This window comes from Antedon mediterranea, chromosome 10 (genome assembly GCF_964355755.1).
Source record: "Antedon mediterranea chromosome 10, ecAntMedi1.1, whole genome shotgun sequence".
Lineage (NCBI taxonomy): Eukaryota > Metazoa > Echinodermata > Crinoidea > Comatulida > Antedonidae > Antedon > Antedon mediterranea.
The window spans coordinates 22,294,584-22,322,479 of record NC_092679.1 but is presented as its reverse complement, the minus strand read 5'-3'; the positions used below and the strand labels follow the sequence as shown (position 1 = coordinate 22,322,479).

Here is a 27,896-nt window from a genome sequence, read left to right as displayed (position 1 = left end):
AGACGGCACCTCTTGGACAGATACAGTTGCCAAACCATTTCGTTCAAGGCAATAAAGTGTCATTCCAGAATAAGTCTTTAAGCATAATCCAAGAAGCTGATGATGAGAACATGAGTAGACAGAGTGTTAATTATTCCACAATGGATGTAGACGGTAAAAAAGACTTAAATGGTACACATGTAGCACCTGCTCACAACTTTACTTTAGGTGTTGACTTCACAGCTAATGTTGGCCAGGTTATTAGACCGAAGTATACTAGTACTCCGTTTCAACCTTCTGTGCAGAACAGTTTTTGCCCAAATCTTCCGGATTCCGTATCCGGTCGGGAAACGTGTGTGTCTAAATCAGAAGAACAAACTGTGTTTGGTGCGGGAGAAAATACGGGACGCATGGAATTAACTTCTTGTGTTGGTGGACTTCTGCCAAGTCAAGGAAAAACACCAATGATTAAAGGCAGAACCTCACTTTCAGAAACAACAACTGTATTTGGTGCAGGAGAAAATACTGGAAGAATGGAATTAACTTCCTGTGTTGGTGGACTTCTGCCAAGTCAAGGAAAAACACCAATGGTTAAAGGCAGAACCTCACTTTCAGAGACAACAACTGTATTTGGTGCAGGAGAAAATACTGGACGAATGGAATTAACTTCCTGTGTTGGTGGACTTCTGCCAAGTCAAGGAAAAACCCCAATGGTTAAAGACAGAACCTCACTTTCAGAGACAACTGTATTTGGTGCAGGAGAAAATACTGGACGAATGGAATTAACTTCTTGTGTTGGTGGACTTCTGCCAAGTCAAGGAAAAACACCAATGATTAAAGGCAGAACCTCACTTTCAGAGACAACTGTATTTGGTGCAGGAGAAAATACTGGAAGAATGGAATTAACTTCTTGTGTTGGTGGACTTCGGCCAAGTCAAGGAAAAACACCAATGGTTAAAGGCAGAACGTCACTTTCAGAGACAACAACTGTATTTGGTGCAGGAGAAAATACTGGACGAATGGAATTAACTTCTTGTGTTGGTGGACTTCTGCCAAGTCAAGGAAAAACCCCAATGATTAAAGGCAGAACCTCACTTTCAGAAACAACAACTGTATTTGGTGCAGGAGAAAATACTGGAAGAATGGAATTAACTTCCTGTGTTGGTGGACTTCTGCCAAGTCAAGGAAAAACACCAATGGTTAAAGGCAGAACCTCACTTTCAGAGACAAAAACTGTATTTGGTGCAGGAGAAAATACTGGACGAATGGAATTAACTTCCTGTGTTGGTGGACTTCTGCCAAGTCAAGGAAAAACCCCAATGGTTAAAGACAGAACCTCACTTTCAGAGACAACTGTATTTGGTGCAGGAGAAAATACTGGACGAATGGAATTAACTTCTTGTGTTGGTGGACTTCTGCCAAGTCAAGGAAAAACACCAATGATTAAAGGCAGAACCTCACTTTCAGAGACAACTGTATTTGGTGCAGGAGAAAATACTGGAAGAATGGAATTAACTTCTTGTGTTGGTGGACTTCGGCCAAGTCAAGGAAAAACACCAATGGTTAAAGGCAGAACGTCACTTTCAGAGACAACAACTGTATTTGGTGCAGGAGAAAATACTGGACGAATGGAATTAACTTCTTGTGTTGGTGGACTTCTGCCAAGTCAAGGAAAAACCCCAATGATTAAAGGCAGAACCTCACTTTCAGAGACAACTGTATTTGGTGCAGGAGAAAATACTGGACGAATGGAATTAACTTCTTGTGTTGGTGGACTTCTGCCGAGTCAAGGAAAAACACCAATGGTTAAAGGAGGCAGAACGTCACTTTCAGAGACAACAACTGTATTTGGTGCAGGAGAAAATACTGGACGAATGGAATTAACTTCCTGTTTTGGTGGACTTCTGCCAAGTCAAGGAAAAACCCCAATGGTTAAAGGAGGCAGAACGTCACTTTCAGAGACAACAACTGTATTTGGTGCAGGAGAAAATACTGGACGAATGGAATTAACTTCCTGTGTTGGTGGACTTCTGCCAAGTCAAGGAAAAACCCCAATGGTTAAAGACAGAACCTCACTTTCAGAGACAACTGTATTTGGTGCAGGAGAAAATACTGGACGAATGGAATTAACTTCTTGTGTTGGTGGACTTCTGCCAAGTCAAGGAAAAACCCCAATGGTTAAAGACAGAACCTCACTTTCAGAGACAACTGTATTTGGTGCAGGAGAAAATACTGGACGAATGGAATTAACTTCTTGTGTTGGTGGACTTCTGCCAAGTCAAGGAAAAACACCAATGGTTAAAGACAGAACCTCACTTTCAGAGACAACTGTATTTGGTGCAGCAGAAAATACTGGACGAATGGAATTAACTTCTTGTGTTGGTGGACTTCTGCCAAGTCAAGGAAAAACACCAATGGTTAAAGGCAGAACGTCACTTTCAGAGACAACAACTGTATTTGGTGCAGGAGAAAATACTGGACGAATGGAATTAACTTCCTGTGTTGGTGGACTTCTGCCAAGTCAAGGAAAAACCCAAATGGTTAAAGACAGAACCTCACTTTCAGAAACGACAACTGTGTTTGGTGCGGGAGAAAATACTGGAAGAATGGAATTAACTTCCTGTGTTGGTGGACTTCTGCCAAGTCAAGGGAAAACCCCAATGGTTAAAGACAGAAGCTCACTTTCAGAAACGACAACTGTGTTTGGTGCGGGAGAAAATACTGGAAGAATGGAATTAACTTCCTGTGTTGGTGGACTTCTGCCAAGTCAAGGGAAAACACCAATGATTAAAGGCAGAACCTCACTTTCAGAGACAACTGTGTTTGGTGCAGGAGAAAATACTGGACGAATGGAATTAACTTCTTGTGTTGGAGAACTCGCCCCAAACATTCAAGAGAAAATGCCAGTACAAAATATGGATGAAGTAGCTACTGATAGCACATGTGAAAAGACTGGAAGGATGGAGTTTACATCTTGTGTTGGAGGAATTGTACCAGACGAAACAGCAGAGCTTTATCCAAATCAAACTACATTTAATTTAGAAAATTCTGGGAAAATGGAACTTACATCCTGTGTAGAAAGTGCCAGCATTCTAACTGATTCTGAAATGAATGTATCAGTGATAACAGACAAAATGAAAACGACATCTACTGGTCAGAACCAGATAAGCATCATTGAAGAGAAGAAAATACAACATAATGAACAATTGGTAAAAAATGTGGAGACAACCGATGTTGAGCGTTTAAAAAGATGTGACATTGAAAGTCCACATGTGCAGACTTCTCAAGATACTGACATAGAAATTAAGAATAAAAAAAATGAAGCATCATATGGAAGTACTCCAGAATCATCTCTATGTCCAGATAGAATGGCAGAATCTGATGAAGAGGTTGGATTTCCTAAAATGAGTTTAGCAGAAAAGGAAATCTTGGACACGAATAATTGTTCCGCTTCAGAAACTTTCACAATAAAGGTTGAGAATGATGGTACTTTTACTATACCCAGTAACACAGACGACAGCCAAGAAATGTCAGATTCTCTGGAGGATGTTCAAAGGTCAAAGAGAAAGCAGGAAGTGTGTTTTGAGTCAAAGAGCAAATTCATTAAAACTGATTTAGGCGATTCGTTTAAGGGAAATGAGAATCATGATATGAAAGGGATTCTAGAAGAGTTACCACCAGATGAAATAGAGGAGCTTGAAAATCTTGAGCTAACTGCAACCACAAATTTTCTTGATATTGATGGTAAGGGATGCCCTCAAAATTTACATTACAAAAGCCTTTTCTGATATTTCTTCCATATCTCTGTAATTTATTTGCAGCATAAATTCAATAATTCAACCAATTTTAAAGATTGTAATATAATAATTAATGAAATTTCTATTTTTCAGTTGGCACAAAATTAAACAGCCAGGCAGATGTTAGTCAGAAGTCAAACATCTCCAAGCTTGAACGAACCGAAAACTTCAGCTTTCTCAATATGGTAAAGGCATACCTGTTTTTTCTTCAGTTTTGAAATGGCCAACTCTGCTTTTTATTGTTATAGATTAAGTTATAACTAAACTTGTTCTTCAGCTTTGAAATGATAAATTCTCCAAATTGGCCTCTTTTCATTGGTTACTCTGCTTTTTGTACACTGCGTCTTTATTCAACTCATTTCTACACAACATCCCTTTTTCTCTGACCCACAGAATTTGTAAAATGAATATTTAAACACAACAATATTCTCTTTGTAGACCAAATCTGCTGGAAATGAGATAACTGTTGGAGAGGTCTTGGAGAACTTCTTTGCCAATTTGACCTCTCTGCCATCTGTTAACAATATCAGAAGAAGTGTGATGCCAGTAATAGAGGTACAGTAATAGTTCATAATTTTGTTTTGCAAATATTACAGCTTGCTCAATCTGTTTCCGGATTTATTTTATACCAACCATGTCAGAAATTACTATTTTTCATTGTCTTTTGTAGTGGAGCTGTGGCTTGGTGGTATACATGCCTTCCAATCCCAATGAGGAGGTGTAAGATTTATTACTATGATAATGCTCTTTTTTTTTAGGGTTCCGAGCCAAATACGCTAGTTAACCGTCTGCGAACATCATGTATTGATGCTCCAAAATGTAAGATGTATGATTGGGCAGTGGAATATGTCCGCCAAAACACCAACACGTAAGTCCGGTTAAATCGTGAAAAGCTTTGCTTGCTAAGCATTTTCTTTTGTCTAAGAGAATGGGGTTGTCTCTGTGAGATGCTTAGATGACCCTGCTATTCGTGTGTAGGACATAATCCTAATTTAAACAAACGAACTATACATACCATCCTGAACCCTTGGTTCAAATTCTGTCCAATATCAGGATTTTTTCTCATGACAAAACAACTCCACCCTGAACAACTTGTTCAAATCTCTGTCTACAATACAATACTGTGATGTGCCCAAATATGAACATCATCATGTCCATATATAGGCACATCACATTTTTTTGTCACATTAAGTTTGATAGTGTAGACAGAGCTTAGGGCTTTGTTTGTCTCTTGTGTGAATGGATTGTATTTCAGAGATAAAATTCACTAGACAAATGTGCCTAACAATAATAATAAATAATTTGTAGAACTGAAGAAAAAAGTTTTATTTTTGTAAAAAATTGTTTAATAGAATGGAAAAATCAGTTCAAGAACTAACAGAGAAGTTATTCAATAAAGAAGAAATGAACCATATAATGATAGTTGGTGTAAGTCTTTTTTCTTTCTTTCTAAAAATCTATCAAATAGAATATACAAGATTACTATATACAAATAATAAATGTTTATGAGTGGAATGGTACAAATAATGAATGTTTATGAGTGGAATGGTACAAATAATTCCATAAGGTATAAAAGATGAAAAGCTATTGTGAAATGAGATTTCACATTTCACCAAATGAAATTATTACTTGGAAATATAACCTTTTATCATCACCTCAATGGTATTTTTTGTACCATTCATCCACTCATAAACATTAATTATTTGTATACTATTGAATGCCATGTGATCCACAATCGTCCAATCAAATGGCAAGAATATATTTACGTGTATCATTTTTACCCTCGTTTTTGTTATTTAGTCTGAAGAATTAAGAGATTTTGAGAAAAGAATTCAGAAATTGCAACAGGTCTGTAAAAAGATGATGAAATCAAGTTGGAAAGAATGGAAATCTAAAGTTCTATCATCCATACATACATCTGTTAATGTAAGTATTCTGGCTTGTTCTATCATCCATACATACATCTGTTAATGTAAGTATTCTGTCTTGTTCTATCATCCATACATACATCTGTTAATGTAAGTATTCTGGCTTGTTCTATCATCCATACATACATCTGTTAATGTAAGTATTCTGTCTTGTTCTATCATCCATACATACATCTGTTAATGTAAGTATTCTGGCTTGTTCTATCATCCATACATACATCTGTTAATGTAAGTATTCTGTCTTGTTCTATCATCCATACATACATCTGTTAATGTAAGTATTCTGTCTTGTTCTATCATCCATACATACATCTGTTAATGTAAGTATTCTGGCTTGTTCTATCATCCATACATACATCTGTTAATGTAAGTATTCTGGCTTGTTCTATCATCCATACATATATCTGTTAATGTAAGTATTCTGGCTTGTTCTATCATCCATACATACATCTGTTAATGTAAGTATTCTGGCTTGTTCTATCATCCATACATATATCTGTTAATGTAAGTATTCTGGCTTGTTCTATCATCCATACATACATCTGTTAATGTAAGTATTCTGGCTTGTTCTATCATCCATACATATATCTGTTAATGTAAGTATTCTGGCTTGTTCTATCATCCATACATACATCTGTTAATGTAAGTATTCTGGCTTGTTCTATCATCCATACATACATCTGTTAATGTAAGTATTCTGTCTTGTTCTATCATCCATACATACATCTGTTAATGTAAGTATTCTGTCTTGTTCTATCATCCATACATACATCTGTTAATGTAAGTATTCTGTCTTGTTCTATCATCCATACATACATCTGTTAATGTAAGTATTCTGTCTTGTTCTATCATCCATACATACATCTGTTAATGTAAGTATTCTGGCTTGTTCTATCATCCATACATATATCTGTTAATGTAAGTATTCTGTCTTGTTCTATCATCCATACATACATCTGTTAATGTAAGTATTCTGTCTTGTTCTATCATCCATATATACATTTGTTAATGTAAGTATTCTGTCTTGTTCTATCATCCATACATACATCTGTTAATGTAAGTATTCTGTCTTGTTCTATCATCCATACATACATCTGTTAATGTAAGTATTCTGTCTTGTTTGCATACAGTAAAACCTCTATTAAAGGGACACTTTAGGACCAAAAAGAACCCACAAATTTCTTATTCATTAAGAACCCACAAATTTCTCCTTCATTACACACATTTTGTTTTTACAGGAGCGTTATGAACATCTAAAGAAGTCAGTGGAAAGCCTTTCAGAATCTTGTATTCAAATTGACACTGATATCCAACAACTAGATAAATGTAAGTATTATGTGTTTTATTTTTTGAAAGATGTGTTTCACAGCTTTCCTAGACTTGCCCCAAGTCTGTATTATCTTTTTTTATTATTTATTTGTTTTTATTTCGACTGCGATTTTTGTCTGAAAATACAGACAAATGATTATTTTGTTTCAAAATGAAAAAAGATCGAATACGTACAGTGCTGAATATACAATCGAGACTGTTGAAATATAAAATCGTAATGCCAAGTTGTTTTGTTTATGAATTGTTTAGTCCTTGGCCTAGGCCTCTTTCGTAGGTCCTACTCAACTCGCACGTATGACCTGCCAAATAAAACGCCAATAAAGGTCGAGGCCTACATACCACCGGCACACAACAGGGCTACACCACCACACAGAACAGGACAGGGTCTGGGTGAGAATTAAATCAAAATTATCTCCGCGTAATAAATGATCCATTCAATGTTTGAATTGCGGAGAAGCTAGCCTATCACATCAAGACGAGCATGTTCTTGGGAAAAATCCCATCAAATGTTTACCAGACTACTAGGCATATAAAATAATTTCTAGCCTTCAGAAACTTTCATAAATGTACCCAATTAGTACACGTTGTCTAAACGTAACATAGCGCATGCGCATCATCTTAGTTGTTGAGTCTTTGAAATTCTGAAATATGAATATTAAAACGGTGTACGAGTGAGTATCCAATCGCATGCAGCTGAAACTAGTCAACCGGATAATCGTATGCACCAAGAATTCTTGGTGTCAAACCACGTGACTTGTGCGTGTTTCCCCAGACGGAGTATCCAAAATCAAGTAGTATACGTATGAAACGCCATATGTGCCAAAATATTTATCTTTTTACTAATATTAAGACAAAACTCCGTCTGGAACCCAGACTACAGCTTTCCCTGAGTTTAGGTCATATGAAACATATTTCATTAAACCCCTATTAAGGGGACACCTTCAGGACCCAATACATTTTTATTTTTACATTTTTATTAGTTTATCATTTTTTATTTTTTTACCCTTCCTGAATTTTAGATGAAGCTGATCTGGATGCTGCTATTAGTGAACTTGAATCAAATAAGCTTCCAAGTGCAGAACTACAAGACATATACAGTTTACAACAATCTAAATTAGTCCAATTAGAAGAAGACCTGAAGGAATCCCAAAACAACCTAGCTATCTTACAAGAGTGAGTTACTGTTATTCATAGTAATACTGTATATTGTATCCTCTGGTATAACCCAACAACACGATCCTCCCACACCCCCCCGCTAGAACACGAAATTGGGCCGACTTTGGGGATGGGACTATTTGAAAGGATACCTTAAAACTTTTAACTAATGAACAATTAAATTATTGAGATAATTTATATCATTAGGAAGAAAGATCAAATGGTGGTGGAGGAACAAAAACTAAAAGGTGAAATGCAGGAGTTGGAGAGAAAGAACAATCGACGAGATGACCTGGATGAAGCTTCTGAAAGTAGAGAAGAAGCCTACAGAAAATATAAACGCATAGAAAGGTATAACCAGTGCATACAGAAATACTATTGAACGACTAATCAATAGTGCGTTCTATTGCACGCCATGTGACCCACAATTGTCCAATCAAATGAAAAGAATTTTTTTAGATGTTATATATTATTAATTAATAATAATTCACCATTTATATAGTGCTATTTCGTAAAGATCTGAGCGCATTGAGACGTGTTTGTTAATTATTTAAATTATCCAGAGGGAAAAAAAACATTAGGGAGGTTAGACACTTTATAAATCAAGGGTATAATATATTATATTATTTTTGCAGTAAAATAATTTAAATTTTATAAAATCTTTATATTGCAGTCTATGTGAGGGCAGGATAAAAGAGTGGAATGGCACGGGTTGCTCCATAGCGTTTCTATATGGTTCACTTCATCTGAGAATTGCATATGGCAACGCCAGTGAATGTAAGTACCGTTCATTAGAGCCCCTCAATTTGGACACCCCCATTAAGGGGACATTTTCCTGTGAATTGAACAAGAAACAATATTATGTCCTAACATTCTATTGTTTGTATAAATAATTGTTTACCAAATAAATCAATTTAGGTAGCTAAAGCTCTCTCTGTCAACACTATCAAACTTTATGTGACAAAATTGTGATGTGTCCATATATGGACATGATGATGTCATGTCAAGTCAAGTCAAGTCAAGTATCATTTATTATCATTTGTTTTAGGAAAAACATAGAAATTCTGTTTGCTCTGTTGGCGGAGCACAATATCCAACGGACACAACACGAACTCAAAAACAAAAACATTACAAAAAAAAAAGTCTACATCATATTTAAGGCTCTAATAGATCCTGGAAAGAAACTATTTGTAAATCTTGCCTTATTGGCCTTAATAGAACGAAATCGCCGACCGCTGCGCATCAACTGGAACATACTAGAGGCCGGATGAAAATGATCATCTTTGATAGCCACTGCCTTTTTCAGAAGACGATCCGAAAATATGTTCTCCAAAGGCAGTTGTGTAGATCCAATTATACGCGATGCGGTCTTGACTATTCTATTTAGGTCACGCTTTTCATTTTCGGTAGCGCTACCGAACCATACCGTTAAAGAATACGTTATTACACTCTCTATAACTGACCTATAGAAGGACGACATTATTTCAGAGTTTATACCAAATGATTTAAGTCTACGTAGGAAGTAGATTCTTCTTTGGGCCTTTCTAATAATGTCACTACCATATTTGGGCATATTACTACCATATTTAAGCATATCACTACCATATTTGGGCACATCACACTATTAATCATACACATGGTTTATTTCAGTGAGTCCCTCATATACTGAAGTAATCAGAAATATAATTTTGACATGATAATGATAAATAATTATATTTTTCTTTGAAATTTAGCTAAAGAAAAATTATTATCATCAATAAAGTTTGAATCGTATTTGGAGAGTAACTCGGCAGACTCCGCCCATCTATCACATGTGATGCTACGAGAGGCTGTGGACTGTGAAGGCCTACTACATAAGTATCCCACAACAAACAGCCTACCCAAGGTAAGTTAGTAAACCCTTACTGCTTAACCTATCAACTAATGCTATGTCTACACTATCAAACTTTATGTGGCAAAAAAATGTGATATGCCCATATATGAACATGATGATGTCATATCACTACCATATTTGGGCACATCACACAACTAAAGCTCTGTCTACACTATCAAACTTTATGTGACAACAACAATGTTATGTGCCCATATAATATATGGACATGATAACATTATATCACCACCATATTGGGCCGTTCACACTTGTTTTGTCAAACTATAGTTTAGAGAGCTTTAAAGAGAAAAACAAGACAACACAGGACTGTGAAAAATGTCCATTCATAAAAATTTTATTGAGATAAGATCATCAATTATCATGGACCTTACTTGTGGGTACTTGTCTCACAAAAACTATAGGTAAACACAAAAAGAATTAAAACAAAAACTAATCTGAAAGTATGTTTGTTTTTTTAGATGTTAGATGAAGTGTCTTACATTGCAAGCCATGCAAGATGTCTTGAAAGTGATATACGACATGTTCAATTTTTTCATGAAGTTCACATCAAGGATAAAAAGTAAATATACTGTACAATATTAACTGTGTTATGATGAAATACTGAACTGTAAAGGCCAAACCATCCAACTCATAAACATTCATTATTTTTATATTATTTATATTCAAAGTTAGCTTAATATATTAAATCTGTTAATTTTTCAGAGTAAAAGTTGAATTTTCTAATTTTCGAGCATTTGCTAAATTCTATGTGACATTTGACCTGGTACCTGGTAGCTATCCATCAACGCTTTTGAAATTCCACTTTAAAAACAAGATAGGTGATGTAAGGTAAGTAACAGACCTCCCAAGTAAAGCTCTGTCTACACTATCAAACTAGTCTGACAGTGATGTGCTCACACTGTGGTAGTGAATTTGATATGACATCATCATGTCCATATGGGCACATCACATTTTTGTTGTCACATAAAGTTTGATAGTGAATACAGAGCTTTAAACATATCTGTAGCAGTACCCATCTGGGCATAGTCATACATTCTGAAGGCTACCATCTCAGTTTTTCACAAGGTGTGTTTCTTCTTTTTTTTAATTTTTAGTGAGGAAGATATTCGATCCGTTTTGTCCAGTGTTCAACCTGGTTACAGCTACTTCAAGAAACTTGTAGAGGCAGTTGACGATTTTGTTGATAAACGCTGTAAAGATGACAGTGACGATGGAAATTTACAATAAACGAAACATTGATTTTATTTGCCGGACTGGAGTAGGTGTGAATGACCCTTTAAGCTCTGTCTGCCTACACTATCAAACTACCAAATATGGTAGTGATATGACATCATCATTTCCATATATGGGCACATCACAAACTAGATAACAACAAACATAAGTTATAGTGCGCAAAAGGAGCATTATACAATAACGTTGGCGTAGTAATCCACAAAAAGGCGGGTATCATAGTTTTGACTATTATCCTATTGTAAATATTAGTTGAAAAAGAATGGTTTGAGAGATGCTTTGATTTGTTGTATTTTTTTTTAAATAATTTTATAATGATAATTTGCAGTTACAGTAAGTACTGCAAGATAATGAATGTAAAATTTATTATATTAAATAATGGTGTGAAACCGAATAAGATACAATGTTTCTAAAACAAGATTATTGTATGAGAAAATCAGTACATTTTAGTATGTATTTATATACATTTTTGTGTTTGGTATTTCTTAAGTCTTTGCGTTGTCTTATTCAAAAGCAATACTAGTTTGACAACAAATCATTTGTAGATAAGTGTATAGTCACTTTTGCACCCCTCTCCTTAATAACCTACTATTATGGGTTGTCTATTGTTTTGTAAATGTACTGTAATATGTATATATAGTTTGTTAAAGAAACAAATATGTAACTAATGACTGATGTATTTTATTTTTGTGTTTTCATAGAAAAAATACTATTGTAATTGATATACATTGCAAACCTACGAAAGCCCATTAATGCCATTTGAAGTATATGTTTTTCGAACGTAATCCGTTCTAACGAATTAGTAATTCGTTTGAACGGATTAATAATCTGTTCAAACGAATTAGTAATCCGTTCAAACGAATTGCAACATATACAACAAGTGCCATTTAAAGTATATGTTGTAATTAGTTTAAACGAATTAATAATTTGTTTAAACGGATTACTAATTCGTTCAAACGAATTAGTAATCCGTTTAAACAAATTAATAATTTGTTTAAACAAATTAATAATTTGTTTAAACGGATTACTAATCTGTTTGAACGAATTAGTAATTCGTTTGAACGAATTAGTAATCTGTTTAAACAAATTAGTAATTTGTTTAAACAAATTAATAATTTGTTTAAACGGATTACTAATTCGTTTAAACGAATTAGTAATTCGTTTAAACAGATTAGTAATCCGTTTAAACAAATTACTAATCCGTTTGGACGGATTCCTAATTCGTTTGAACAGATTATTAATCTGTTTAAACAAATTAGTAATTCGTTTGAACGGATTAGTAATCTGTTCAAACGAATTAGTAATCTGTTCAAACCAATTGCAACATATACAACAAGTGCCATTTAAAGAATATGTTGTAATTCGTTTGAACGGATTACTAATCCGTTCAAACGAATTACTAATTTGTTTAAACAGATTAATAATCTGTTAAAACGAATTAGGAATCCGTTCAAACGGATTAGTAATTTGTTTAAACGGATTACTAATTTGTTCAAACGAATTACTAATTCGTTCTAACGAATTAGTAATCCGTTTGAACAAATTATTAATTTGTTTAAACAAATTAATAATTTGTTTAAACGGATTACTAATTCGTTCAAACGAATTACTAATTCGTTCAAACAGATTAGTAATCCGTTTAAACAAATTATTAATTTGTTTAAACAAATTATTAATTCGTTTAAACGGATTACTAATTCGTTTGAACGAATTAGTAATTCGTTTGAACGGATTACTAATCCGTTTAAACAAATTAGTAATTCGTTTGAACGAATTAGTAATCCATTTAAACAAATTAGTAATTTGTTTGAACGGATTAGTAATCCGTTTGAACAAATTAGTAATCCGTTTAAACAAATTAGTAATTTGTTTGAACGGATTAGTAATCCGTTCAAACGAATTACAACATATACTTTAAATGGCACTTGTTGTATATGTTGCAATTCGTTTGAACGGATTACTAATTCGTTTGAACAGATTATTAATCCGTTCAAACGAATTACTAATTCGTTAGAACGGATTACGTTCGAAAAACATATACTTAAAATTGCATTAATGGGCTTTCGTACAAACCTTACCTACTGAAGCCATGTTACAATTAATATTTAAAAAATACTATGGTAGATACTTGTTAAATTTGAGCCCCAACTAAGTGTCCCCTCAATTAGGGGGTGTCTGCTTAATAGAGGTTTGCTGTCGTGTTAAAACATATATTGCTCCTCCTTTCATAAGAAAGTGTTCCATATATAGGGGTTGATGTCACGTTGAAATGTATTGCCCTTGTTCTTTTCACATGAATGTTTCCCCTTATTATGGGCGTGCCCTGAATAGGTTGTCCCAAAAGAATTGTTTTGTTTATTTATCGTATTCATTTAACAAATCCATAAAAGTACAATAATGATAAGATATCAGAAAATTTAGTATGCAAACATAATTTAAACTTTATTGTCACCCAATTCTTGTTTTAGAAAAATATACACTTATGGAAAAGAATATACACTTGGCTGGTGGTAAAAACAGTACATTGACACATAAATTAGCACTACTAATTTGCATAGTATACAAAATGCACATAAAAAACACCATCATATAAAATAGATATTTATAATTTTTTGCACCTTTATTATGTCCGTATTTGTCAACCATTATTGACTATTAAAGATGTCATCTCTCCTGAACATCAAACTACTCTGATATTTGGACTGTACCGTTGCAAACTCTGGTCTAAGAGCCGTGTAACGATCAAATTGTGGTTTCTTGGCTTCCACACGTTCCCTTGGTTCGACTTCATTCATTCTTTCTCGTTTGTCCAAATATAAGCTTTTTACGTGTGGGCCTTTAGAGACGAGTTGGCTTGCTTCGCAGTTCTACAAAAAAAAGGAGAAATTCGGTTAGAATCACAGATTTGGTAATAATAAAATAAGGATAAACAAATATTAAGAAATGTAGTAGGCCTACTAATGTACCTTTACAATAAGTTCTCTATTTTTCATATCGTTCTTCCACTCCGGTACATATCGTCTTGGTATAATTGGGTGCAACTTGGAAAACTTTGGAACCCTAAAATGACCAAACGTAAAACAAATCCTTTTATTACAAACCTGTGTTACTGTTATGTGTGATTACCGAGTCCAGGCCTATTAATCATGGCCTAACAAAAAGAAAAATACGGTACTGTACCGTCTGATGATAGGCCTACAAATCCTATACTATTACTATATAGTATTACTATAGGCTATTATTATTATCTTATTTTCTGTACCTTGAATTTGTGGTTGAATTGTTTGCCATTTTGTTCTGCAAAAAAACAGATGATTGGGCCTTGCAAGATGTTGTAGTTGGTGTCCCCAAAAATCTTGCTAACCACAGCAATACAAGCGCAGGTGCTTAACTTTATATACGTACCAAGCTTGCTTTTTGTTTGTTGTTGTCATGGTTGCTCGCATGACTGCCTTTCATGATGTCGGCTGCTCGTTTGTGGCATAAGAAGATTTAATTTTATATCTGGAAAAACAAGTTAATTTTCATTTAAATAATTTAAATATAAATTACCACTTTATTCATGTATTATATTTTATTTAATCAAATATGTAACAGTAGAAAAAGTGAAATATAACTGATTTACTCTCTGTAAACAAAAATTGTGTGTCAAGAGAAAAGGACGTCGAGCGTCCTCTATAGTTTTTTGTTAAAGCATGCAGTTTTGTTTTTTTGCCTTTTAAATTTTCCATCAATTGTAAGTTTATTAATAATATATTGTATTATTGTAGTGGTGTTTACTCATCTACTGCAGCTAGCCTATTCTATTATAAAGAGAGGCTATCTAGGGCCGGCCTCTAGGCTAGGCCTAGTTTAGGTCAGGCCCACCCCACCGGAAAACACCACCGTACCACTCATTTCAGCATGAATGGATGGCCCGGGGGTTGGGTGCAGCATGAAGGAGAGGGGCTATAGGCCTAGCCTAGCTATTATATGCCTTATTGCTAAACATAGTTATGGGGCTTACCTGTTCCCTAACGAAAAATCGCAAACACTCTCGCTCATGTATGTAGGCCTAGCCAGGCTAGCTACCTACATACTTACTGTCTGTAGTTTTTGTATTTTTTTGGTACATTTATTTTGTTTCTCATCTACTCTATCTAGGCCTAGGTCTATTAATTAATTATTATTATTAATTAATATTTTAACTTGTTTGTATATTTGATTTCTTCTTTTTAGACAATGTTTGGAACAAGAACATTTGTAAATACTCTTTTAAGGGGTATCAATACAACACCACAGCAACTTCCAGGTACTGTATAAAGCAATGCATCACCTTTTACTAAATGCAGTATAGTATTTTAGATAATGTATGTTACAGTATTGTATTACAATATATATTTAATATGATTAGCCTGTTATGTGGTTCTATTCATAACTATCAACGCCTGAGAACTAAATGCACTGACGAGATCTAGAGATCATACAGTATAAACACTTTAAAAAAAATCTTATTTCAATTCATTTTTCAGGAGTGTGTCATCGCATACTATCTAGGTTGCCTTCACCAGTGTTGACTATAATGCAAACCAGAACATTCGAGATGATAGATCCAGAATTGATTAAAATGCATCAAAGAGGACCGTTTAATTACAAGAAAAAAAAGGCGGATCGAAACAAAAACCATCCGATGGACTTTAGACCCCAAATGAAAGGTGTGGTTTTAAAGACGTTGATCCGCAAACCAAAAAAACCAAATTCTGCAAACAGAAAGTGCGCCAAGGTTCGTTTGAGCAACGGAAAAGAAGTGATTGCATTTATTCCCGGTGAAGGACACAACCTACAGGAGCATAATATTGTTTTGGTTGAAGGAGGAAGGACGCGAGATTTGCCCGGAGTAAAACATACAATTGTGAGAGGAAAATATGACTGTGGACATGTAGTCAAAAAGAAGTAGTAATTGTTTATGAATAAATGTGAACATTGCAAAACTTTGTGATTACCATGCTGTATATGACAGAGTACTTAGTCCCAGAGACCTGGGGTGGGACTATACTCAAATAATGAATATGCGAAACTATATAAAGTAAAATAGCATTTTATGAAATAAAATGCCAACCTCATTTTCATCAATAAAATCATTTTTTCCAGTGTTTATTATAAGCCAGTACATACTACAGGAGAACTCCTATTAGTATTAAGAGGACACAATCGGGGCCCAATAAAGTGTCCCCTTATTAGAGGTGTCCCTTGAAAAGAGTTGCAAGGGATTGACGATAGTGTTAAAATATCTACATTACCCCTAGTGTTGATAAGAAAAAGTGTTCCCTTAATAGAGGGGTGTTCCAAAGGATGAGTTTTACTGTATTTTGACAATTTAATACATACATTATTGTAAATTCTACAGGCCTGGCTGATGAATTATTTTACTTTCTTGTGTGTAAAAGTAGGCTTTTATTGATAGAAATGGAGTTAGCAATATATTCTCTTTTAAAATATAATTTATACTGTAGATCAATATATAGAGTGGTAGGACCCATAATGTAACCCTTACCATAACAACCCTATTTTCACAATTCATAGAAACTTCTTCCTTACTATTGGATATTGATAGAATAAAAAGTTTAACCAATCAATGTGTTTTGTTTTTTTTAATAGAATATATTACTGTTTTTTGTTTATTTTGTTGATGGCTCCCCATTGAATTACTTTTATACTGTACTACTTTTGTGAACACTTTTCAGTTTGTCAATCAATGTCTTTCTTTGCAAAAACGAATGTATTTATTGTAGAAGTATTAATTGGATTCAATTTATTTTAAATTCAAAAACATTCCTCTAGGCCCAAAATCTACTTCCTTTTATTATTAATAATAATGTCGCGGCGGTACTTAAATAAATTCTAACCGCGTATCGTTTTGTTGATGAAAGGCTTACGTGATTGTCGCGGTATTCATCGTAAGTGCATTACTCAGCCTCAGAACAGTGTCCTTAATTCACCTTTACTGTTTAGCTTGAGGCGTTACGCAATCACTCAGGAATGTCCAATCAAGTATCCCGTTATATGCATTTTAACCGTTATCGTTGCAGTTCCGGACACTCTGATTGGCCAGTTTCTTTACCACATGTACATCTCAACTGTTATTGTTGATTCACGAGTTCACGTTAAGGTCATCCTTCCCTGGCGCTGTGTATGGTTTCAGCTCTACAGAGATTAATCACACGTTTTGAATGCGTTAAAACCGATTTTTTCATGTTTTTACAATTGTACAGCAATACGTAAGGTACGTAAAATCTATAATTTAATAATATGTAAAGAATTATTTATGTTAAGTGGATTTTATCCACATTTTACCACATTTAATTACAACTGGGGTTTTCCTAATCGTAAAAAAGGTCGTCTGTTTTTGTGTGTACCGATGGTTACGTAAGGGTGTGTCTCGATCCTTTATTTGGCAATTTTAGCTTAATTTTCAACAAATTGTGTTGGTATAAGTTTTGTCTCAATATTTTGAAGAACCATTCCTTGGTAATTGAATGAGAGTAGAAATTACCTTGAATTCTAAAAATCCTTCATTGTTGTGTAGTATACCTTGGAACGTTTGCGTAATATTATGTAACAGCCGCAGCAGCCGTTTGACTAAACAGGCATGCGCCAACAAATCGTCTCGTTGGCTGCTGCCGCGATTGTGGACCGTGTAATTTCCGTGGAGACGTGTAGGCCTAACTTAATCGTCTTTGTAACAGGTTTTCACTGTTTTAACATAGAAATAATGTTTTATTGCAATGAGCATTTTAGTCAGTTTGCGACTCTCGTTAGTCAATAATGTCAATGCAAATATCTGTCCTGCTTCATACAATCTACAATTTAATAAGACACGCCACGGAGGCCTATAGAGAGTAGGAGTGTATAGATTAGTAGGCTAAAGTAGACTACTGTAATGCAGGTGGAGGCATACTGTATGTAGACAATAATTATCTGGATGGTACAAGTATTCATTTCTTGACATCCGAGAACAGATAGCCTAAGTGTCTAGTATACATTGATTAGAGCACCTATCTCTCCCCCTAACAATTGAGGAGAAATCTTATAGGAGCTCTCCATCCTGTATGTTGAGAGGAGAGCACCTACAAGATTTCTTCTCCAGACAGGAGGAGATCAGAGCAGTAACATCTCTCAGTCCCCCTGACAAGAAGAGAAATCGTAATGGTGCTCTCCCAACAGGAGGATCTGTCCAGACAGGAGATCAGAGCACTAGTAAGATATCTCCGTTCTGATAAGAGGAGAAATTTTATAGGTGCTCTCCTGTCAGGAGGAAAGTACCTTTAAGATCTCTCCTCCAGACAGGAGGAGATCCCCTTTAAGATCTCTCCTCCAGACAGGAGGAGGTCAGAGCAGCACCTAAGATCTCTCCTCCTGATAAGAGGAGAAATCTTAAAGGTTCTATAGGGAGAAATCAGAGCACCTTAGTAAGATCTCTCCTGACAATAGGAGAAATATTATAGGTGCTCTCCTGTTTGGCGTTTACATGCTATTTATCTATTCAAATGTAGGCCTAATTGAGAAATTAATCAATAATGAAAAAAAAATGTATTACTGGTCTCACACAAATGCTGTGCATAGTCAACTGAAACCAGACAATGATGACGTCACACTCAATAATGAGCACGCTAGCAAGACTACAGTAACAAGTGGCCTGGTAAGAGGGCCATCTTATAACGAATATTTGGTTTGTTTTGCAGGCAATTGGACATAGACAAAAGAGAAACAAAATGGCGGGTACCGAAGAACCGAACGACAAGCCCATTGCAGACGATCTTTCATCTTCTGTTAAGGAAAAAACTTTGTCTGATGTTGATACTAATATTTCTGCAAATGAGCCATTGAATAATGAAAACAAAAGCAATTTTAGTAAAAAGGATAATAATAAAAAAGAAAATAATGACGTCACTGATGATGACGATTCAAATACTTTGAAAATTGATGAAGGACCTAGTCCGACATCCACGAGTTCACTTAAGGACGACCAGCCTGTTGACTATTCTAAAAAAGGCGCGAACGCTTTAAAATCAGACACGACGTCCAAGGCGATCCCGAATAAACCATTGCAGTTTTCTCCATTTATCGGTGGGTTACCTCCAGGAATGTCTTCTATTCAATTCTCCGGTGGCATACTCTACCAAAGTCCAGACCAATCTCAGTTGGTGTCTCATTTACTGCAGCACAGCGTAGATGGTAAACAGATGAGGCCATTCAAAGCTTACACCACTGGTCGTGATTTTTTGCCTAGTCTGCCATCGTTAGGAGGGTACGCGCTTGGCGGGAAACTACATGCATCGTCTCCGTTACCGCTACGAGTAAACAACACTCCTAATGGTACGCCTGTTTCGAGTACACATCACCTGATGACGTTAGCGACAGAGGCAGACAAGCTTCGGCAACGGGAAAGTGAGAACGGTGATGGGAATGTTAAAACCGAGAACGGAGTGGACGAGGACGAGCTAACCAGTGACGGGAACGACTCATACAAAGACGACATTAATGAGTTATATCCACATGGGTTAGACGACACTCAGAAAAAGAAAGCGAAAAAGAGAAAGCCTTCAACAGAAGAACATCACATGAAGGATGATACTTATTGGGAGAGGCGGCGGAAAAATAACGAAGCAGCGAAACGGTCGAGGGATGCAAGGAGGGCCAAAGAGGACCAAATAGCTATTAGAGCGGCGTTACTTGAACAAGAGAACATGCGATTGAGAATTGAGTTAGCGGCGTTGAAAGAAGAGATGATTAAATTAAGAGACACTGTTTATGGAAACAATAGTGGGAAATCTTCGTAATCTTCAAAATGTCGTCTTTGTGTCGTAAGTTATGTCAGAGGATGGTGATGTTAATGGTAACGTGAGATTTTACTTTGATTCGTAAATTATTTTGTTTTGTGTAATGAAGAAACACCGTTATTTAATGTATTTTAAAATGTATTTTTCATAAGCTTTTGCTGACCTTTTGTCAAATCTTCAGAACCAAAAAATAGACTGAAATAGTCTAAAACCACATAAATTGTATATTTTGATATTTTTGCTCTGAAAATTATTGCTTTAATACAATATATTTATTCATTCAACACGTTTTGTAAGAAATAGAGATGCTGCGATGTGAGATGCTGCGGAACTAATTTTTTTAATGTAAAGCGGCCGATGTATATAGAACGCGGCCAAATCAATCGCAGCCTTTATCCAAGACAACAACAATATATTGTGAAATTGTCACTAGCTGGTCAGCCGATTCTCAGTATTGTAACTCGTCACCTCCCCCACCCTTCCCTCCCCACATAGGTAATCCGTGGTAATGTTGTTTCGCATATGAGGCAGGTATTATGGGCCTTAACCTAATCCATGATATAGGGCCATCACATCCTGTATTACTGTCTATTTGCCTATGATACTGCACAATTATCTATTATAATATGTGGAGATACAGCATCGAGAATCGGGTGCACGTTGTTTAGAAATCTTTAAAATAAACTTTAAAAACATTATAATTTCGTAATTAACACCATTTATCATCATTATCATCATCATCAGTGTTAATTGTCATTATCATCGATAACTTGCCAATATTCCGCCAACAACATTAATAATGACGTCATTAACAACATTATCTGTCTGTATCAACATATCCATAGCAATGACGTCATCAACAGTAACGTCATCATGTCATACTTGTTTGCTTGATACTTGATTGATGTTATGGGTCGGTCATCGATAACATTAGCGTCAATCATCATCATTCACAATGATTTTTTTAAATGGTCGTCCATTGACACACCTATATAAATTCTGGTCATTTTAATTTACATTAAAACGTATAGGCCTAACTTCCCTTAAATTAACAATATGCCAAAGCAATAATAATTATGCTTCATGTATTTATTTAATTATTTGATAATAATTAATGAATTTTATTTTATTTCCGAGCGTCATTGTTCAGTTACCTGTTGTCTACCGTTTCCATGTTTTTTTCTTCGTGATTCTTCGTGATGTTCGCTTAGAACTATGTGCCAAACGCTAGCTTTTTTTCGTTTTAGTTTTAACTTTACAGTATTTATTGTATTTAGGAATTGTTTTACAAAGAACTTTGAGATTTTGTTATGGCTTCAAAAAAGCTTTGAATTGTACAGTTACGTTTTTCCCAGATTTATGATACGGTCATAAAGTTATTTAGAGAATACTTTACGGATGTTTTTTGTTTGTTTTTTAAAAACAATGTATTTCTTGTTGTAGTATGTACCCCGTCGTATGTAATCAAATTACGTACATGTGTTTTGTCACGTCCGTTACACCAGACTTAAGTTTTATGATTTTGTAACTATAGGGTTAAGTTCAAGTGAAAGGTCAATAAATGGTTTGACCTCTTTTTGGTTTATAAAGTAATTTATAAAAATAGTTGGAATCTAATTGGAGCTTGATTAAAATTCGAAAACCCTGATCTCGGACCTTACTGATTTTACAATGAGGGAAATGCGGGGGGAAATGGTGAACAGTCTAAGTTTTTGTAGATATTATATGATCATAATAGACCGCTGGGGACACTAATTTTCCTACGTTTGTATACTGGCTAAACTATACTCCACTTACTATTAAGACAAATTATAGATTTTGAGAGTAGAAAAGGTCCTGGCAGACGGTAAATTGTCGTAGGCCTTCCACGGTGCTGCACCGTCACTGTGCACTAGCCAACTATTTTCGCTCCTTCGGCGGTTTAAACATTTAAACGCGGTTCACCATCTCCCTCGATAGTTTTAGCTAAAATATTCAACGACTGTTGACGTCATAATTATAGTAAAATACACGGATACCAAAATTGCACAAGGGTTTTTAAATTGAGCTGTTTGACTCACCACCAATTGTGTTCATTATGTATATAGTTCCGAATTGTACCAAAGTAGGCCTACTTTAAAAAAAGGTAAATAAAGAATTGTAGCCATTTACACTCATAAGTTTTTTTTTCGCATATTATTTTGTACATTGTTCATTTTTAGATTTATATTAAAATCAAGATTTCGTAATGGACGTATTTTTACCTATGATGTACTGCCTAAGTAGCATAGCGCCCTCTATGAGTTATTAACTTTTTCTTGTTATATGTTAGTACCTACGCTAAATTTGTTTAAGAACAATTGTCTGAAATATAATTTTAAAAATGAATTTGTGAAAGACTATAGCGATAAAGTTCATGATAAAATAGGGTTTGACGTTAGGTGAAACTTTTTATACCAATGGTGTACCGGAGACTAATGCTGAATTAATTTTAATTGTTGTCTGAAATTAAATTGTGTTTAAATATGAGTTCGTGAAAGATTATTCCGATAAAGTTCATGATAAAATAGGGTTTGATATTGGCTGAAATGTTCATTGATTAACTGTGAACACGTTGTAACGCGCTCATGTATGAGTGTTACCAGACTGACATCGCTCCTTCTCCAATGGCTATGAGCGCTCACTGGTACACCCAGGGGCCAACAGGCATTAAAATAATATGTCGAAACAGTCTAAAAACGCCCGAGGCCTCCAGCGATGAAGGGCCACTTAGCGTTCTCGTCAGAAGTATGGTCGCTTTAAAGTCGCTTACTGTATATACATGCCATATATAATCATAATAAATAACATTAGTCTGGGGGAGATGTATTTTCACTTCAACGTATCTTTTCTCAAAACGAAAGCTATGCATATAACCAGAGCTAACACAGTTTATATTCACCGTGTGTACACGCACTCCCACGAGAGCCCGGTACTCCCACGAGAGCCCGGCTAAACGAACAGATTTAAAGGAGAACAAACACAAAAAGATATTCTGAAAAATAAAGACAACTTTTATTCTGGTTCGATATTGACACACTGTAAACACTAGTGCAACAATAATTGTAATATTGTGTTTATTTAGGATTGTAGCTGATTGTTAAGGGGTGGTAACGAATCTATTTTCACAATTGTTTACTCGTTGTCGGTTATGTGACTGCATTGATACCCGGGATGACAAGGGCTGTTTCAGATATTTTAGCAGTAGGACCGATCTCCATGGATAACGATGTCTTAATCATATTTTCTATAATTGTTAGGCCTAGATTATTTGAAAAGGATGGTGGTTACAGTAGTACGCTACGTCATATTACGCATTGAGGTCGATGATTTTATACGTGATACAGTGTCTGATATAGGTCATATTTGACTGTTTCCAAAGTAAGCGGTACGGTATTATTTTGCGAATAGTTTAATAATACTTTTACGAAGAGGATGTTATGACGAGACATCATACGATCATTTTAATTTGTGTGCATGGTAAGTACATATGTTTTATTATTTATACAGTTAGAATGGTGAAAAACAACAGTTCGAATGATCCATTGCTTTTGATTGGTCAACTCACTTACGTTGCGTTAAGTCCTTGCGTTGCGTCCTAGTGAGAACCAAGCTTTAGCGAGTTGACCAATGACAAGTGACAGTTCGAATAATCCATAACTTTTGATTGGTCAACTCACTTACGTTGCGTTACGTCCTAGTGAGAACCAAGCTTTAGCGAGTTGACCAATGACAAATGACAGTTCGAATAATCTATCGCTTGTGATTGTTCAATCAACTTACATACTTTGTGTTACGTCCTTGTGTTGCGTCTCTAGCGGGAACCCAGCATTAAGGAGCATTAAAGTGTGACTGTTGAAAATAAAGCCATATGAATCGAGACTTCTATAATACAGGTCGATATTTTAATTGTTTTATTAACTGTTGCAATAATTATGACCAGTAGGCCTACTTTTTGATTGATAATGATCAGTGATTATACGTTATAGATTGTATAATAATATAGGCCTATGTTGTATTGCGTTAAATAAATTAAAATGTCCGGTATCAACAGCAGTTGTCGGTGTATCAAACGGATTATCCGTCTTATCATCACTATTAACACGCGATAAATTTAATACTTAGACGTATTATCAAGTTATAAGAGCAATTCTCAGGTGTGTAACATATATCCTAATTGAATTCCAAATAAAACAGCCCGTGTGTCGTATGCCAGTCACTTTTATCATGTCACAAAAGTGAGACGCTATCGAGCGTTTGTCCTGCTGCGACGAACGCGTTTCACCGGCTTCTAGCACGTGCTCACTCTTGTTCCACCAATCAGCGCTCGTTATCATTTTCTTAACAGTTGTATTATTATTTTCCAGCAGGCCGACTTGCTTAGCGGTACTGTAACTTCATTTCTAAGCCCTCCTTCGCAGCGGGACCTGACCAAATATGACACAAGGAAAGCTGGTAGAGAGTGACATAAACGTTGATATTGTGCGGCGTCGAAATGACTCTGATGACGAGACTACACTTGGGAAAACTAGGCCTACACAAATGCAGTCCGAAGGAGGAGACGTGAAGACGCTTTTAAACTTTGTGAATTCTGCTTCTTGCGATATCAAAGCAGCTTTGGATAAATCTGCTCCCTGTAAGAAATTGGTGGATCATAGGAAATACTTACAAAAGCAGTTAAAGCGATTTGGACCGGGCCAGGTTGATCATCACTCAATGGCGTTACCCCCTTCACACGAAATCCCCGTTTGTTACCGTCACGGTATGGAATCGCCAAACGCTGGAGACATCGCATCAGATTTAGCTGTTTTTCCTAAGCGAACTTCTAGAACACATCTAGAAAGTTTGGCAAGTTTATCGGAAGCCAGTATGCACATGAAGCCCCGTAAGCGACCTTACGCGTGTGTAAGTAAATCTACGGGTGATTTAACATATAAAGAATTTAATTCGACCGATATTTTGGGCAAAGATGAAGATAAACATTGTGAAAATGCCGTGCCAATGAGAAAGAGACAGTTACCGGCTTCATTTTGGAAGGAACCGACAGAAAGCGAAAACCACAAGACAAAGACAGATATATCGTTATTTGATAGTTTACCGAATGTAATGACAATGAAGAAAAATAATTTCGCAAACTTTTTTATGAAGGATTCATTTCACGATAAGGGTGTAATTTATCCACCCGTATCAACAATTCCTTGTTTTCCACAGCAACTCTCCACACCCCATCATCCGTTAATGGGCGTTCCATACGGAATGGCAGCATTTAACACTTTACCATCCACCTCTCATTTTGAGGACCGTTTAGCGATTAACACTGCAGGAAGGCCTGATATTAATAACTGCCACATGCCAAATTGTAAATGTTCATCACTTCTTTGTGACACTGAGCAATCGAACTGGTTTGCTAGGCCAGCTTTTCATGGACATCATCCGTTACCCCATCACCAGCCGAATGGGCTTCCCGTGCCGGGGTCGACGAGGCATTGGCCACCTGTAGGCCTGTCATTCCCTCCCATGAATGAACAACATGCAGACTTTTTTCCGCACCTTCCTCCTGTGCCGAGGATATTAAAACCTGTTGCTACGAAATCTGTTACAAACTATCCACATAGATTTCATTCTATTTATTCTTGATATTTTAAACGTACAGAATATGTATGTAGCCTAACTCTACCAAATCTGGACATCTCAACCTCAACTCAACATTTATGTTAAGCGAAACGAAAACGTTAAATGAAAATGTGGTACAAAAGTTATTCGGGGGAATTTTATAAAAAAGATTAATGTGAAGTCCAAACAATCGGATATTATAATCGTGTATGCTATTATTAGATCAATGGTAAAACGGATCCGGGTCTGAAACCCACGAAAACGGATCCTATAAGAAAAAGACAAGACTATTTCGAAAGGCTTACTAATTGAATGTGTCAATGCTGGGAGGATGTTTTTGAACTTTAAAACACTTGTCGGTACTTTAACAGCTGTTAGTTTTTAAAACCAAATGGCAATACGCGAAGTGCGTATTAACAACTTGAATCTTGACTGTGTTAATACCACGTTATATACTATAGGCCTACCACCATAACGTGCACTGAAAAGACAGCGCTACCACTACTAATTTAACAGCTAAGTTAGCGGCTACCATAAGTTAACACTATCACGTCTACTTGTTAAATGTTTAACTACTACGAAGCTACCACTGTTAACGCATGGAGTAATTTAACGCTACCACAAAAGTTAGCGCTACCACCACTAAGTTAACGCTACAACTGCTAAGTTAACGCTACAACTTCTAAATTAACGCTACCACTACTAAGTTAACGCCACCACTGCTAAGTTAACGCTACCACTGCTAAGTTAACGCTACAACTGCTAAGTTAACGCTACCACTACGAAGTTAACGCTACCACTACTAAGTTAACGCTACAACTGCTAAGTTAACACTACCACTGCTAAGTTAACGCTACCACTGCTAAGTTAACGCTACAACTACTAAGTTAACGCTACCACTACTAAGTTAACGCTACCACTACTTAGTTAACGCTATCACTGCTAAGTTAACACTATGTTAACGTTGTCTCATGATTTCAGCGTACTTTTTGAACATTTGATTTATATATTGTGGGAATATTATTATGCCCCCATATGTATTTTTGAACTGCCGTGTGTACAGCCAATCACTGTGCTTTGTCATCCACTTCCACAAAATACAGCTTAGAGCGTAGCACGTAAGAATAATATACTGCGCTCGCCATAAATGTGTTTGATCAAGTAAAACCCAAGCCTTACGATGTTATGTTGTGTTCTATTTGCCGTGATTGTGTTGATTCAAAGATTAAATGGTGCATTCCATGTCCATCTTGTGTAGCTCCTTATTCTGTCAAATTAATCCTTTTCTATTTGAACTATTGTAAAGATATTTTTTCCTTGATTGATATGAACGCGTGACTGTTCCGGAAAGGGTTGCAATGATAAATCTAATTATTGGTATTATTATTATTCCTTTATTGTTTTGTTTCTGTTGATAAGCTTAAAATAATAAATATTTTGTATGAGCGTGAACACGTGTCTTCTTTTTTTCTCTTAAAAACAAATGTTATATTTTTGAAAGGCATGGGATAGTGTTATGCACTTTTAATCAGGTTATCACAATCGACGCTCGCGTATGATAAATACATACTTGTAACTATGAACATTTGTACGCGCGTACAAATAATGTTGATAGTTAAAAGTATCTATTTTGTACGCGCGCGTATAAAATGCATACATGCGACTAGCAACATTTGTACGCGCGCATATAAATAGGTACACTAGAGTCATAATTAATAAGTGTGTGTGTACGCATGTATCTGACCATAGGGCGTGTATAGAAGACGTATGTAGATTACGTCATAAGCACAATAAATAGGGATACAAAATCTATTGTGTTTTAAGTAAGTCAATGTCCTGAATAGAAGTGCCGGTTTTAAACACTACCTTTTTGTAATGATACTCAAAATATCGTCTTATGATACTTCTGATCTGTCGGTATTTAAATCAAGTAATACTTGAGCCGCTTTTTTCACCACCGAATCCATCGCTCTGTATTCGCTTTATCAAACTAATCTATAGAACATTAGATATACAAATTTTCCTTCTTTAAGTCTATACTCATACTTAAGAACACAGCTTTATACATTCTTAAAGTCTTTCTTATTATATTATTTCGTTTTACGTACTTCTGACACCATGGAAGTTTAAGAGATGA

The 27,896-nt window shown here is 35.6% G+C and overlaps 5 protein-coding genes across 5 annotated transcripts; 4 read left to right on the top strand and 1 right to left on the bottom strand.

The window, feature by feature from the left end:
- The first annotated feature begins 125 nt into the window (after positions 1-125).
- Positions 126-11,901, top strand: LOC140060578 (uncharacterized). The gene is made up of 14 exons (XM_072106855.1): positions 126-3,723; positions 3,870-3,961; positions 4,215-4,331; positions 4,535-4,644; positions 5,129-5,204; positions 5,577-5,702; positions 6,943-7,030; positions 8,053-8,206; positions 8,396-8,539; positions 8,862-8,965; positions 9,922-10,073; positions 10,538-10,638; positions 10,782-10,907; positions 11,174-11,901. Exons 1-14 carry the CDS (start codon positions 141-143, stop codon positions 11,304-11,306), a joined length of 5,106 nt encoding a protein of 1,701 aa, XP_071962956.1. The 5' UTR covers positions 126-140; the 3' UTR covers positions 11,307-11,901.
- Positions 11,902-13,434: 1,533 nt separating this feature from the next.
- On the bottom strand, positions 13,435-14,733 carry LOC140060745 (sperm-associated microtubule inner protein 10-like). The gene is made up of 3 exons (XM_072107081.1): positions 14,572-14,733; positions 14,276-14,369; positions 13,435-14,176 (listed from the first exon to the last, which is right to left on the bottom strand). Exons 1-3 carry the CDS (start codon positions 14,598-14,600, stop codon positions 13,955-13,957), a joined length of 345 nt encoding a protein of 114 aa, XP_071963182.1. The 5' UTR covers positions 14,601-14,733; the 3' UTR covers positions 13,435-13,954.
- A 262-nt stretch (positions 14,734-14,995) lies between these two features.
- Positions 14,996-16,909, top strand: LOC140060455 (small ribosomal subunit protein uS12m-like). The gene is made up of 3 exons (XM_072106673.1): positions 14,996-15,045; positions 15,528-15,600; positions 15,821-16,909. Exons 2-3 carry the CDS (start codon positions 15,531-15,533, stop codon positions 16,243-16,245), a joined length of 495 nt encoding a protein of 164 aa, XP_071962774.1. The 5' UTR covers positions 14,996-15,045; positions 15,528-15,530; the 3' UTR covers positions 16,246-16,909.
- A 567-nt stretch (positions 16,910-17,476) lies between these two features.
- LOC140060835 (uncharacterized) lies at positions 17,477-22,761 on the top strand. The gene is made up of 2 exons (XM_072107187.1): positions 17,477-17,571; positions 19,031-22,761. Exon 2 carries the CDS (start codon positions 19,061-19,063, stop codon positions 20,126-20,128), a length of 1,068 nt encoding a protein of 355 aa, XP_071963288.1. The 5' UTR covers positions 17,477-17,571; positions 19,031-19,060; the 3' UTR covers positions 20,129-22,761.
- Positions 22,762-24,527: 1,766 nt separating this feature from the next.
- LOC140060219 (uncharacterized) lies at positions 24,528-27,283 on the top strand. Its single transcript, XM_072106337.1, has one exon. The coding sequence runs from the start codon at positions 24,584-24,586 to the stop codon at positions 25,781-25,783; it is 1,200 nt and encodes a 399-aa protein (XP_071962438.1). The 5' UTR covers positions 24,528-24,583; the 3' UTR covers positions 25,784-27,283.
- Positions 27,284-27,896: the final 613 nt, after the last annotated feature.